The sequence below is a fragment of the Lytechinus variegatus genome, chromosome 6 (genome assembly GCF_018143015.1).
Source record: "Lytechinus variegatus isolate NC3 chromosome 6, Lvar_3.0, whole genome shotgun sequence".
In the NCBI taxonomy this organism is placed as follows: domain Eukaryota; kingdom Metazoa; phylum Echinodermata; class Echinoidea; order Temnopleuroida; family Toxopneustidae; genus Lytechinus; species Lytechinus variegatus.
The window spans coordinates 10,891,321-10,907,003 of record NC_054745.1 but is presented as its reverse complement, the minus strand read 5'-3'; the positions used below and the strand labels follow the sequence as shown (position 1 = coordinate 10,907,003).

Sequence of the window (15,683 nt, the reverse complement as noted above, 5' to 3'; positions counted from 1 at the left end):
ATTACTATAGGGTTTTAGTTTTTAGTTTTAAATAACCGGGTCTGGAGAAAAGACTATGCTTGATTCTCAATTTACTCGTGGCGAATATATTCACAATACATTCCGTATAATTCAAAACAACAACAAAGACATTGATTCCACCAGTTTGAATTAACTGGGTCTGGAGAGAATACTAAGCTCGATTCTTATTTTTATTTCCACTGGAACATCATTATCGTATGTTAATTTTGACTTATATCATAATATTTGAAATAACGGGGTCTGGAAAAAGACTTGGACTTTTTTTAAACAACCGGGTCTGAAAATTTTTTTTTTTTTAAACAACCGGGTCTGGAAAAAGTTTTTTAAACAACCGGGTCTGGAATAAAGACTTTGGATTTATAATATAACTTTTCACGCAACCAGGTCTGGAGAAAGACTTTGGACATAAATTATCACTTTTTAAACAACCGGGTCTGGAATAAGAGACTTCGGGCTCATATTATTATTTCTTAAACAACCGGGTCTGGAAAAAAGACTTTGGACTTATATTATAATTTTTGAAACAACTGGGTTAGGAATAAAGACTTTGGACTTATATTATAATTTGTTAATTAACCGGGTCAGGAAAAGAGACTGCACTTTTGTGCTATATGAACGCATTACTATAGGATTTTAGTTTGAAACGGATTTGACAAAAAGCCCTTCAAATTTGTAACATTTGTGGGTAAAGTCATTATTAAATTTGTGGGCGATCAAAAAATATTACATTTGTGGGTAAAGTGCATTATTACATTTGTGGGTGAAATGATTACATTTGTGGGTAAAGTGTTATTACATTTGTGGGCGTTATTACATTTGTGGGTAGTCTTATTACATTTGTGGGCGTTATTACATTTGTGGGCGTTATTACAATTGTGGGTGCAACAGGGGGGGGGGTGCACAAGTGTTACTTATTAATTATTGTATTGTATCAGTTCATATAGGACGCATATACACATAAGTTTACTATTAAAAATGGAGAGATGTATAAAAGATATACCCAAGTAACATAACTTTTATAATTTCCCTCAAAGATAAATTCCACTTTTGGTAACAATCTCAAAATGACTTTTGACAGAATCTAATATTTCATTTCATTTATTTTTTCCATTTCCAACAATCATTTACATTTACAATAATTTTGTTACATACATCTTGATATAATTATAATCAATAAAACAAAGAAACTTATTATGTATAATACTCAAGATAACAGGTCGGAAACGGAGGAGGCTGCTAAAAAGCGAAGCTTGTAGGATGCAGCCTCCTATAACATAAGTATGAAGAATATAAACAAAACACAAACACAACATGGTAGAAATTTGAACGTAAAACTATCTGAATGAATAGTTTAAAAGAATAAAAAGAAAGAAATAGAAATGAGAGAAAATAGCAAGATCAGTGGTCTCCAGATTCTTGCCCCAACACTCACAGCGAATTTACGGATCAACAGGAAAACGAAAAATATCATATTTCACAGCTCGTAGTGCTGAGTATATATGAAAAGTATAATGTATGAGTGATGAAGAGTTAAAAAAACTAACGAGTATCTTGGAGAAACTTTTTCAACTTAAATTTAAAAGAATTTAGGCTTGGGGTGACCAAAAGTGCCCCAAAGTCGAGGGCCTTCGAAAGTGAAGATGGATTTGGCAAGAATTGTCCGGGGTAGAGGAAAATGAAATTCCTCGGATTGACGTGTAGGATATTTATGAATAGTTTTGTTTTTATTAAATGAAGAATCAAAGATTGATGGTAGCATATTATTATTTAATTGATACATAAATTGACCCAAGTTATATTGATATAATGTTTTTACTTTTAAGATTTTATTGTCAATAAACAATTGGTCTGTGTGGGATCTCCAGGACATATTAAAAATAACGCGCAATGCCTTTTTCTGTAAAAGTAATATTCGTTCTAGATATGATGTATGTGTATTTCCCCAGACAATTATCCCGTAGTTTAGATAGGGTAAAATTAATGTTGAATAAAGCATTTTTAGGGAGGAAGTTGGAAGAAAAAACTTGACCTTATTTATAACACCAATATTGCGTGAAATTGTACGGCATATAAAATCAATGTGTGTTTTTCCAAGATAAATTGTTGTCTACTATCAGACCTAAAAATTTTGTTGTAGTGACCACTTCAATGTCAGCGTTGTCCAATTTAATATCGTATGGTAATTTATCTAAAGAATTGCTGAAAAGCATACATTTCGTTTTTTTACATTGATTGACAATTTATTAGATCTTATCCATTGTACTAGCTTCTCCAGTTCAATGTTCAATATATTGACTAAAATATCGGGATTAGGATGAGAATAAAGTACATTTGAATCATCTGCAAAAAGAATATAAGATAACATTGTCGAAGAATTGTGAATGTCATTTATATAGATCGAAAATAAAAGTGGGCCCAGTATGCTGCCTTGAGGAACACCCCAATTAACCTTTAGTGGAGAAGAATTTTGTTCGTTTATGTTAACAAACTGTTTACGGTTTATTAGGTAATTCCTGAACCACTCCAAGGCCTTTCCTCGGATTCCGTAATTTTCAAGTTTGTATAGTAGTATTTCATGATTTATAGTGTCAAAGGCCTTGGAGAGGTCCAGAAAAACACCTACTGTATGTTCAAAGTTATCAATAGCTTTTGTGATTTTTTCAACAAATGAAAGAGTGGCATGAGAAGTACTATGCTTTTGGCGGAATCCAAATTGAAAATCAGAAATTATGTTATATTTATTCAAAAATTCTAATAGTCTTGTATATATCACTCTTTCTAGAATCTTTGATAGAGTAGGCAATAAAGATATCGGTCTATAGTTACATACATTATTCTTATCTCCTTTTTTGTACACTGGTATTACCTTAGATATTTTCATATTGTCGGGCACGACGCCATTAATTAAGGATAGATTAAATATGTGTACTAAAGGATCAACAATATATTCAATGACATTTTTTAATAAAATATTATCAATACCATCATGACCACAACTCTTTTTGTTTTTTAAGTTATTCACTGTATCTATTATTTCATTCCTATGTACTGGTAATAGAAAAAGAGAATTAGGATTTGGTCGGTGAGTGAAATCGGTAAATTTCTTTTGTGTTAGTGGTATATTGTCGGCTAGATTTTTTCCGATCTGTGAAAAATATTGATTGAATATGTCAGCTATCCGGGCAGAATCATGAATTTCGATATCATTGTGTTTTATTGTTTTTATGTTCGATTTTACGCTATACTTATTCAAGGCATTGTTTATAGTTTGCCATGTTTTTCTTATATCATGCTTGAAATGAATTAATTGGTTTGTGAAGTATTTTCGTTTTTCGCTGCGCAAAATTTTTGTGAGGGTATTTTTATACATGGTGTATTTGCGATGCGACTTCTCTGAACGATTTATTTTGTCGGCATAGTATAAGTTGTTTTTACGATTTATTGACCGTAATATTGATTTCGATATCCAAGGAAGTCTTGGACTCTTTTTATAATTGTAGCATTTATTGACTAGTGGTACGTGTCTATCTAAGTGTGTGGTTAAATTTTTAATGAATATATTATATGCAGTATTGGTATCTTGCGAACCGAACACCTCAGACCAGTCGGTGTCTTCTAGACCTTCTTTCAACCTCGCTATATTATTTGGCGTTACTTTTCGGAACTTATGCTGTGGGGAATGATTTTTTGTTAACCTAAATGGGACTCTTGAAAATATCGGAAAATGGTCTGAGATATCAGATAAAATAATTCCCGACTCGGGTAAAGGAGTAACATTACAAAAAATATCAATAAGGGTTGCAGATTGGTTAGTAACCCGGGTTGGTTTTGTAATTAATGGTAAAAAAGATGAGGATATCATTATGTCCAAAAATTCTTGTGAGGCATTATGGTTAGTATTAGATATGTCTATGTTGAAATCTCCTGCTATATAACAATCTTTATTTATAAAAACTGGATTTCGTAGAAAATCTTGTAAGTATTCTAAAAAAATATGTGAGTTTGAGTTGGGAGGTCTATAAAATACCGCTATAATAATGTTTTTAGATTTTTGGATTTGAATTTCAATAACGATAGATTCAGCAAATTCATTCATACAATTAAGATCTGTATGTATGAAATATTCTAATTTTTCATTAATATAGAGACCCACCCTCCTCCTCTCCTATTAGCTATATTATTTTCTACAAAGGTATAACCAGGAAGTGAGTATAAAGTATTAGATTCCTGAGATAACCATGTCTCGGTTAACGCGATTACAGACAAATTCGTTTGTGGAGATGTATCCGTTAAAAGACGTAAATTATCGAAGTTGCAGCTCAGGCTCCTTATGTTCATGTGCATGATTGAAAATGTATTCGCTGACTTTTCCGGAGATTTAAATTGATTTATGGTAAAGTAATTTGAACTGTGATAATTATTGTCATTATTATCGTTTAAGTCTACAGCTAAATTCATTTCCTTGGATACAAGGTTTTCAAAATACGGCAGGTTGCAATTTTTCTGTTGGGTTTCAGTATTCGGCCTAAACAAATGGTATAACTCATCATCATTCAACATTGCAAAAGGTTGATTTTCAATGACCGGGAATTTTGTGAGAATAACACGAAATGAAAAACAGCGCTTCCTGTGGAGACCATGGATACCGCTTGCACGTGAGTGTGGACGAGGCAAAGACCTGGAGAGAAGAAGAATTCGATGAAGAAAAACTGGTTACGCACATAGAGAACAAGAAAAAATCTACAAACAAACAAAGATTCAACAGGTTAACATTTACATATATACAATGTCTACTAAATGTTAACCTTTGCGTTCTGAACAGATGCATAACGAACATGGGTGAGCTCCCATAGATAATAACGAAGATGGGAAGCCTCCCTATAACAATACTTAAAGTGGCATAGTCATTGATACAAACAATTCAGGGCAGACTTTCCAGTAAAGTGAATGGAGGTGAAAAGAGTCAATGTTCGAATTTTGCAACAATATTCTTAATCTAAAATCAAACTGGTACATGGTCTACGTAATTTCGCATTTGGTGTATGTACAAATTATTCATCTTGCTTAAATTAGCAACACTATGAATAAAAATGCTTTACAGGTTTATGACATATGCAAACTTTATATAAAAAATAATTTATTCAAACTCAATTTAACATTGAATTAGCTTCTTTTTCCCCCTCTAACATGTCTAAGGATGTGATTTACAAAAACTCCTGCTGATTAACCTTTTTTTTCATTGATTAATAAAATTATTTAAACAAGCCTTGATAATAAAACATCTAAGAATTTATGGTTTTATTTTCCATTATCCTCTAAACTGCAATTTGTCATTATCATTATCATAATTATTCATAGATATTTGTGACAAAGAACATTGCATATTAGAGCAGGTCAATGATGAACTGAGCAGTTTAAATAAAGGTCAAGCTACTCCAAGTTATTGAAAGCCATTGAAAACCGTTATTCATGCCACTAGACCTTGTTTTTAATCAGAGGAAAGACACTGAAACATAGGTAAACGAAAAAAAAAAATAATAATAATCCTTTACACTTGGCCTCGCAAACCTTTCAAGGACTTGAAAAATAGACATGCAAGTGTCATGCGAATACATTATAAACCTGTATATATACACATATATACAAATGAGTGTGCCTTATATATTTTTTTAAAAATAATTTTACATCTGATGTAAACAAAATTATATAATATGAAAAAAAGAATTGAATGAAATCTATGTATCTTAACTCTCTCGATACCGTCATATAAAATTTTTTTAAATGCATTTTCTATATACGTCAAGCATATCCTTGTTGATGGAACAACAACAAAAATAATGGACTCGTGTCCGAGACATTAAACTTCTACATCAGATTTTGTAGAATCGTTTAAAATGTCTATATTTTTTGTTACAAATGCAAGAGGAACGCAATACACAAATAACAGCTCCAGCTTTTTCATTTTTTTCCATTTGAGGAAAGGCACTCCAACATAAAAAATAATTTATTTACAGTTGACCTCAACAGCCTTTCATGGAAATAGAAGACCAAAAAATTGACACGCAAGATGTTATGCATGTACATTTATCAGATACATTTAACAAGTGAGTATTCCTTATTTGAAATTATTAGTTGCATTAAGAGAAGAAAAGAGATTATTTATGCATGCGTTTGAAGCTGTTAGACGAAATCATACCACAATATACAAATACAAGTATAGGAATTAAGACCTAAATAATTCTTTTGTAACTTTATACTTATATGTAAGGAGATTATGTGAAGTGATTTTTTAATTCTTCAGTCAATAAAATCCTTTCTCTATCTTTTCAACACTTCTTTCTAAAGATGACTTAATATCAAAACAGCTGTAATTAAGCATTTTTTGTCATAATTTTTTTTTTATTTCATTCCATCCAAGACTTGCTGTCATACTTTTATAATACTTTGGTTCAGCTTTGAGTATTCTAATCAGTCATTGTAAACGTCTTTTAACATTTTCTTTCCCTCTTTTACAAAAGAAAAAGAGGAAAGAAAACCTACAAGAAATTGAAGGTCTTTAAATCGAAAAAAACAAAAACAAAGACAACAAACAAATAAAAGACCTTCTCACTCCGTCATCTTTCTATCATTTCTTTCTAACATGATCTTTCGGTTGAATACTATTGATTATTTGCTCAAAAAAAAAGAAAAATAACTATACCAATGCAACCATTTTACTACACATACAGGTAATGATTTAATGATGATATTTTTAAAGAAAAGAAGAAACGTGAAGGACTTTCCATTTGGAGAATCTAAAAGTATTCTCATTCTGTTTCATTTCATTCTGCCCTTTCTTCATTTAAATCTTTCAATCACTTCCTTTTAAACATTTCCTATCCAACGGTGATTTGCAGCAACGATATATGTACACTGGAACCACATTCTATAATATTCATTAAAATGTTCGTGATATAAGGTAAAGGACATTCAGTTAAAAAAATGTGTTTTTTGAATTCTATTTCAACTTATTCAATCCTTCGTAACCTGTCTATTGCTTCTTTTTTTAAGGACATGCTGCCAAATTCAATTATTTGATTCAAAACTAATTTTGATGCCAATTTTTCACTTTATAATTATTTTTTGTTCACCCTACTTCCGTAAAAAATAGAGAAAAAAAGTGAAAGGCATTTTCAAATTGAATAAAAAAAATATTCATCATTCTGTTACATTGTATTCTATAATTTCATCGTTGTTCAACATTCCTATTTAATGGCTTGTTGTTAGATGCTTATTAGCATTTGTTCTCATTATACATACACAAGTCAAACGATGTTAAATATTTTTCATAGTATTTGATCATTAAATAAAATAAGGGGGACAAAAAAAAAAACAGAAGGACATCAAAACCCCTCATTTCTCCGTTTTAAATCCAATGATTACATGTTTCAACTTTAGTTACAACCTGTTTAGGGATTTCACAAACCTTAAAGTTGTTTATAAATATAAGGAAAAGGAAAAGTGACAAGCAGCTTCACCCTATCTTCCATCACTTTCTCTCAATAAATACTAATTTCATGTTTTATAATCTGCAAAATTTTGCCGTCTTAGTTATCCATTTAACACACCATTTTGATCATGTAGCAACTTTAAAAGAAAGCAAAAAAACCCTTCGTTTCTCATTTCTCTCTAATTACTTGCCGTTTTAAAGGTAATGATTATATGTTACAACTTTAGTTACAGCCAATTCTGGGGGGGGGGGATTTCACAAACCTTAAAGTTGTTTATGAATATAAAGAAAAGGAAAAGTGACAAGCAGCTTTACCTATCTTCCATCACTTTCTTTCAATAAATACTAATTTCATGTTTTATAATCTGCAAAATTTTGCCGTCTTAGTTATCCATTTAACACACAATTTTATAGCAACTTTAAAATAAAGAAAAAAATGCCCCAAAGGATACATATCATTTAAAACAAAAAAAGCATAATTCCACCGCCTGACCATTTTATCTCATGTATCGATGTTATTCAGCGTGAATACACTCTTCATTGTTCTTCAAGTACATATTTCATTTTAGCATTATTTCATTGATTTTTTTAAGGAGTTAGCTGATTTCTTTACATTTGCTTCTGAAACATTTCTTTGACATTTGTAAACATCACTACTTTTCGCTACCGGGATCGGACCAAACAGACCAGCTCTCAGGGGTTGCTCCAGCACTCCTCGAGAATTTGCGTGTTTGTAGAATTACTTTCGATCCAACAATTTTGATTCTCGTAGCCATTTGATCCTTCTTTCTTAGTGAATACGCGATTGAGGCCAATCTACCCCTCTCCCTTTTCATTTTCGGGGGCAAATCGGTGCGTATGGTAACTTTACTGTAAGGGGAAGATTGAAACTGTGGGATAGGCTGCTGGGTAGATGTCGGTGAGTGTTGACGTGGTCGTCGCTCAAATCCATACAACAAACGATCACGGTCAATCATCCTGACGAATCTGACAATGATTGCTGGAGGTTGACGTTGAGGTTCTGCAACTCCACGGGTGGAAGAGGGTAGCCTGTGCGCATTAACAAGAGGGATCCGGGACGCTTCTTCCTTCGATATTCCCATAAAATGAACAAACACTTCATGCACCACATCGTAGGTGTTTTCCTTCTCATTTCTCTGTTGAACTCCATAAATGAGCAAGTTAGATTTCCTATGGTGAATTTCATTCAGTAGTAGTTTTTCATCAAGTTCTTCTATTTTCTTGAGGATTTGGGAACGCAACTGGGGAAGATAAGTGTTTTCAATACTTGAAACTTTATCAGAAGTAAGAGTAAGACCCGTTTCAAGATCTGATACTTTGTGGTTAGTATTAGCAAGATCTGCTTTCATAGTAGACATTTCTTCCATAAATTTATCCAGCTTACCGTTTAATTGTGTGAATGAAGCCCTTGACTCCAGCATAAAAGAAACGAGTTCCGGGGGTATCATGGCTGCTCCCTGAGCGCTGCGTTCCTCGTGCAATGACGTGTCACCTGTCATGGCGCCTGTAGTGGTGGACTGCTCACTTTCGCTAGTATTTGCCTCACTGTTTTTGCTTTAAGTTGCGGCAGTAGATTGAGATTTTCCTTTCTGCTGCGCCCTAAGGTTGTAATCTCGCATTCCTCTATCCATATTTACGGATATGCAACAGTTTAAGGGATATTTTCACCAAATTTTGTTGAAATATCGGGAGCTCTCAAAATGTCCGTGCGTTTACCAGGAGGTCATCACAATAGAATGATATAATGACCACCCAAGTGTCTGTTTGTATGAATAAAAAAATATGTGCCAAAGGATTCTGGAAGAAATTGTGTAATTGCTGAGAAATAAGCAAAATAAGCGCGGATTCGGTCACTTCCGTCGGGTCTTTATTCCAGCAATAATAATACACTGTCCCACGTGTGCCTATCTGTGTTGGTGGTCTTTAGTGTAAACATTTTTCAGCGTAGATTTCAAGATTTCACAAAGTTCATTTTATGTAACTGTACCAGATTTAGATCCTCGATGATAATCTGACAATTAAGCCTGGTTTTACAGACTTTCTCATGAAATCAGTGTTTACTGCAACTACTGGAATTTCTCTTTAATTATTTTACATTTTATGGTCAATACATGTATGATACATCTATGTACGCCTCGTGTTTCTCATGATATCTCCAGCCCAAGTGGTTATGCGGGCACGCTCGATGAGCAGTCTTACGTACAACATAGAACGGGATTTTGTCATGCAAGGTGTCGTATGAAAGAATTGCCACCTTTCGCAAACTTCAGGAACGGTAAAGTTAGGGTCCCCTAACACCAAAGTTAACGATTAATCATACACTTATTTCATAAGATTGATTGTGCAATAGAATCAAACGTAGAAAACTGCTCTACATTCATTGCTAAGCTTTGTGTTAAAGGAAAGCAAAACCCAAGAAAAGAAGCAATCTTATTGGTAAGAGTAAAATGAGAGGAACAATTTAAAAAAAGTTTCATCAAAATCGGTTATGAAATATTTTCAGATTTTCCCCTTTATTTTACATATTTTTCATCATTTCCTCCTAACCTTGACATATATTGTGTGGGTTATATTTTCCCATGACATATGTTCTGCTCAGAAGGAGGCAAGATGCGGTTTAAAAGATAATGAGGAAAATCTGAAAATTTGTGTACAAAACAAATGGAGAGTAGTCCACAAAATCAGCCATTTTGAAGCACGTTTGCCAATTTGAGGATGCCCCTAGAAAGTACAAGAGTTTTCCAACTCCCATAACTTGCTTATTTCATAACCGATTTTGATGAAACTTTTTTAAAAATTGTTCCTCTCATTTTACTCTTACCATTAAGAGTACTTCTCTTCTTGGGTTTTGGTTTCCCTTAAAGGCCCTTATAGATCTACTTTTCGTGCGCAAAATTCTTTCACGCGACACCCGCACCATACGTGAATGTACATTACGACTGATGGTCATCATCGTATATGCCCCCTGAGCCGGCGGCGAGCCAAGAATATGACAGCTCGCTGGAGATATTCGAAATGCAGGGCCCACAATAGATTGATAAGAAAGTGGTTTTTCAAACAAATCTAGTACATATTGAGTGAGGAAAAACTTACTGAATTAAGGCTTAGAAATGGATCATTACAGTCCATCGAATCGATATTGCATTTAATGTGGATTATTGGTGGATCCCTGGCAGTTGATTCCATGGGTCAGATCACCTCTCCAGCCGAAACCATTTCGCATGCGTTGATTATGAAACAGCATGCAGTAGGCCGAATTCGTCTGAACTTCATTCGATTTTGCGTTTTTTTTTCTTTTGTTTACCCCTTCTACACAAACGATATGCCTCTTGCACACAATTTAATGGGCATTATGTTTTACTTTCCCCAGAAATGGGGAATTAGATTCAAATTCCCGGGGACCACTTCCATTATTGAGTGGATACCAGGCACGACCATGGGGTTTCGAAAAGCACCCTAAACAAGGGAAGCAAGTCTTTTTAAGATTATGAAAAATACATCTCTTAACAAGTATTTGGCTTGTGAAACCCTACAAGTATTGGAAATACTTCCCTTTTTTCAGTATTTTAAACATAGTTTTTGACACCCTCATAACGTTTCATAGGTCTATACGTAACGTACTTGCCCTCTCTGACCCCTTTTACGCGTGGTCGCGCCACTCATCAATGGAAGTGGGCCCCAGTTCGGCCTCTCGAGCTCTGGGAGGAACCCAATGTGGCTTTGGAAAGTCGTCCTAAATCGGATATATCGCTGTTACCATATACCAGAATTTTGCACACGAAACGCATATTGAATGTTTCTGTTGCAGATGCGAAACGAACACAAATCTCATGCCACAAAATTTGTATTGCAGGACAGTGTTTTACGACCATGACGACGGGCCCAAAAAGTCTCTTCCAAAATCAACTAACATCGTAAATAAGCGTTCTCGTTCTCCAACGAAAGGTTCGCAACATAAAGCTTAAGCAATGATTGTAGAACAGTTTTCTACGATTGATTCTACTGAATATAGTGTGCAACCAATCGTAAAAACGACTGTTCGTTAACCTTTGTGTTACGGCACCCTAATGCCGCGTCCCAGGGGTTTGCCAAAGGTTAGCTATTTCGAGGGAGGCGCCTTCAAATCGCGTCTACGAATACAGTGCCAAAGCCGACGTATGTGTTTTATGGGCCAATGTCATGAGGGTTAGGATCATCTCAAATAGCTGAAAATCTCTTCTTTCAGTAATAATAAATATGAAAAGCGCTCAATACATCGGAACGACGTGTCTGAGCGCTTTACATATTTATTTTTACCCAGAAATATCCAATGTTATTATTCAGTAGGCATGGTATGATACTTTATAAATGATTAATATCTTGAGTGGGTTTTTAGGGTTATGGGACATATGTTTTGTTTTGCATTTAACAGATAAATATTCCTAATATAACTTCTTAACAAACAGAGCCGTTTATATTGTAACATAAAACCGCAGTCGCATCCTATACATGTAGTTTGCAATTTTTAGATCCTTCAAAACTATTCCATGCGCTGTATTCTAGATATTGATTAAATGATTTTTTTTTATTTTCCAGGATGCTATCCACCGTGTGTTATTACCCACGTCGACCAGGAAAAACCTGAAGCCGTTCGACTCGCTTTAGAAAATGAAGGCATATCAAACATCTTCGAAGTCGCTAATATCACACCACAAAACAAAAATCTAGATATAGAGCATGAAATGAAACTCATAGAGCTTCTCTTGACATGCTTTGAGTTCGGCGAAAGAACATTTATGTTCCGAAAACACAATGACACTGCTCTTTATGAAAACGAACTTTAAAAAAATGCGAGAAGCTAATCAAAAACAAAAAAAAATCATGCTACGACGGAACACGTGTAAGAGTGCATGCAAGTCCACCCCAGAATCAATATAGAAAAATCTAGCAATCAAAACGCTGAAAATGTCCAAAAAATCGAATCTAAAATAGCAAGTTTTAGCGATTTAAAATTTTCCCTTTTTTTTCACAAATCAGTAACATGCAAATGACACAGTCGATGATGTCCCTCACTAATTATTTGTTTTTATTGTTAAAATCATAAAGTATTTCAATTTTTACAGATTTGACAAGGACCAATTTGACTGAATTATAAAATGTTAAAATAATGGTCACTTCATACTTCGTATTTACGAAAGAATAAAGCTTCGTTTCACAGGACAATAATCATGATAATGAGTAAATAAGACTATATCGTATTTCTACAAAAGAGATGAGTGACATCACCAGTCCTCTCATTTGCATGCAGATCAGGGTGTACACATTACATGTTTTGTGAAAACGAAGCCCTTGAAATATAGGTTTTTCTGTCCAATTTCGCACTTAGTGCATGCAAAAGTAAAGATAGGTCATTGAATTTCGCACATAGTGCATGAGAAAGTATAAATAGGTCATTCAGTTTATTAGATAGGGCAGCTAAAACCACCAGTCGGCATTCAAATTCGCTATAGTGCTACCAAAATGGCCATTTGGCGTTCATGATCGCTTTAGAGCAACCAAGTCCGCCACTCGGCATATGAGTTTGTACATAGTGCAACTAAGTTCGCCCGTGAAACCCCCTCGAGCTATGTTAGGGCATTCAATTTCGCCATTGTGCATCCAATTTCACAATTTGTTCATGCAATTTAGCACACGTATTCTTTTTCTTATAACTTTCTCATGTTTATATTTTCTTCAATTTTCAGAGCTTATTATAAGTCAGCGAAAAAAAAAAATATCTGATGGCTAAAGGCATATGAATTATGAATGAGTAAACAGAGACTTTGCAAGTGTAATCAAGAAATCGAAAATCCTACCATTAAAATTGATGGAAAGGTTATTAAGAAAGTAAGTGTTCACAAACACCTCGGTGTATTCATCGATGAGAATCTTAGTTGGAATAAGCAAATAGAGCATGTTAAGGCAAAAGATGTAAAAAAGTTTACATCTTTTTAAGAGGATAAGACCTTACATCAGTAAAACAATTGCAATGGTAATTTATAAATCGGTCATTCAATCATACTTTGACTATTGCGCCTCTGTATGGGGAAATACCTCAAAGACTAATTGTACAAACCTTACAAAATAGGGCTCTAAGAACAGTTTTACAAGTTCACTATTTATTTCCAACTAAATCTTTTTTTTTTCAAATTTAAACATTGACGACTTAGAGATTCGCCGAACTAAACAGCTGGCAATAGTAATGTATAAATTGTTACATGATTTAGGTCCCCATTATTTAAAAGAGATATTTGTTTACCGTAAATCCAATTATAATTCCAGATCTGGTAATATGCAATTAACTTTAAATTTGCCCAAAACCGAATTCGGAAAAAGACGTTTCCTTTTCCGAAGTGCAATTGTGTGGAATTCCCTTGCAAAACACATTCCATTCGAAACCCCATTAAATACATTTAGACGGGAAATAAACAATCTAGGCCTATCAAACGTACTAAATGACCTCAAGGATTAACTTCCCTGTTTGCACGCCTCCCTCCCCCTTCCCGATATTTTTTTATGGTAATAATTTGATGATTTTTTTATGTGTTTTTGTATTTTATTGCTTGCTACAATGTATTTTTCACGTATGTAAAGTATTTTTCATTTGTAATCTATCTACTTTGTATATTTTTAATATCTGGACCCCTCAGAAGAACAGCCGTCAGGTTGAAGAGGGCTATCCAGCCCATTTGTTGGAAAATAAATAAAATTAACAAAATAAAATTACCAGAGGGAAAATTTCCTGACATTTCCCTGTGTTAATTTATATGTCTTTTTTATCTTTGTAGTTTGTTATTTTCTTAATGTATATTTTCTTGTCATTTGCACCATCTCTTTGATATATGCATTGACTAGAGACATAATCATAGAATGTATACAATGTCATAATTTTTTTCTTTCATATTTACGTTTAATGTTCTTTTTATCATGCATCTTTTTTCATATGACTTTAATCATTTAAAACAATAATATTTTCATCAAAACTTAAGACAATGACTACGGTTTTCTTCCCTTATATAGTTCTTTTTTTAACCTTTCATATTCTTTAAAAAATCAAATAACTAAATGTATATACTTCATATGACAAAATAACTTCCTAAATAAACAGGCCACTGCTTCTATGTAATTTACATTAAAGTATAATGTAAGTTGTCCAGTGCAGTTTCATGAATGGTCATTGGTGGCACACATACTGCAGGTTGGGACGAACAAGCGAATAATTTTTGAATATGTAATACATGTCATGTAAATACAGTGGTAAATTGAATACACTAGTTATGAAAACTGTCTTTGAGACGAATTTCATGCACAATGTTCTCAAATTCAAAAGTCCGTTGCCGGTGTTACTGCATTCTGTTGTACCGAATTTATTAATGCCTGTTCGTACATGTATAAGTGTGTTTATGAACCTGTATATAGGGTAGGGTAGGGACTCTTAGGGACCCTAACCGTGATTTATTTTGTAATCTATTAACTGTACACATTGTATGATTCCAATTCTATGAATGTGATCGATTTTGCTATTTATTATCTGTACATATTATATTATTCCAACTATATGAATTTCATCGATTTTGTAATCTACAAACTGTACATATTATTTGATTCCAACTATTAAAAACAAATAATGAACAGGTACTTTCAACGACATGCCTATATTGTGCTTAATTTTGTGAAATGCACATCATGGTCAGGATAATTGGAATCCTAAGGAAATATTCACATGTAATACATCTGGCATGTACTAATTCTTCCTATTTCATCACAAATTCAATATACATGTAATGTTTCAAATTTTAATGCATCTCTCTGCCAATAGAGAAAGCAAGGGATGATAAAGGTTGAATCAATTAATATATATTATGTGATATAACAACAATTTTTGCCCTTGACATCTATTAAGTTATGGTAAGTCCCGGATTGTGTCATTATTCATACGCCTTGCAAATGTGGTGGTTTCTATGTTCATAACTCAAGAATGACAGATGAACTGATTGAATAAGACTTTGTCAATTTTACATGTTGATATGACCTTTGAAATGCTAATCTAAGAAAACAATATTTACGAATCTATTTTTATGCTCTACCAGCACTTAAAACAATCATAAAATTGCATATTGTTTTTGATTCGTAG

General features: G+C 33.5%; 1 protein-coding gene across 1 annotated transcript in view; it reads left to right on the top strand.

Annotated features, from left to right (window-relative positions):
• Positions 1-12,365, top strand: part of LOC121416987 — a 32,079-nt gene extending 19,714 nt beyond the window's left edge. Inside the window, exon 3 of the mRNA XM_041610525.1 lies at positions 12,107-12,365. Coding sequence (XP_041466459.1) covers positions 12,107-12,354 — 248 coding nt within the window. The 3' untranslated portion in view covers positions 12,355-12,365. The remainder of the gene's footprint in view (positions 1-12,106) is intronic.
• The last annotated feature ends 3,318 nt before the right edge of the window (positions 12,366-15,683 follow it).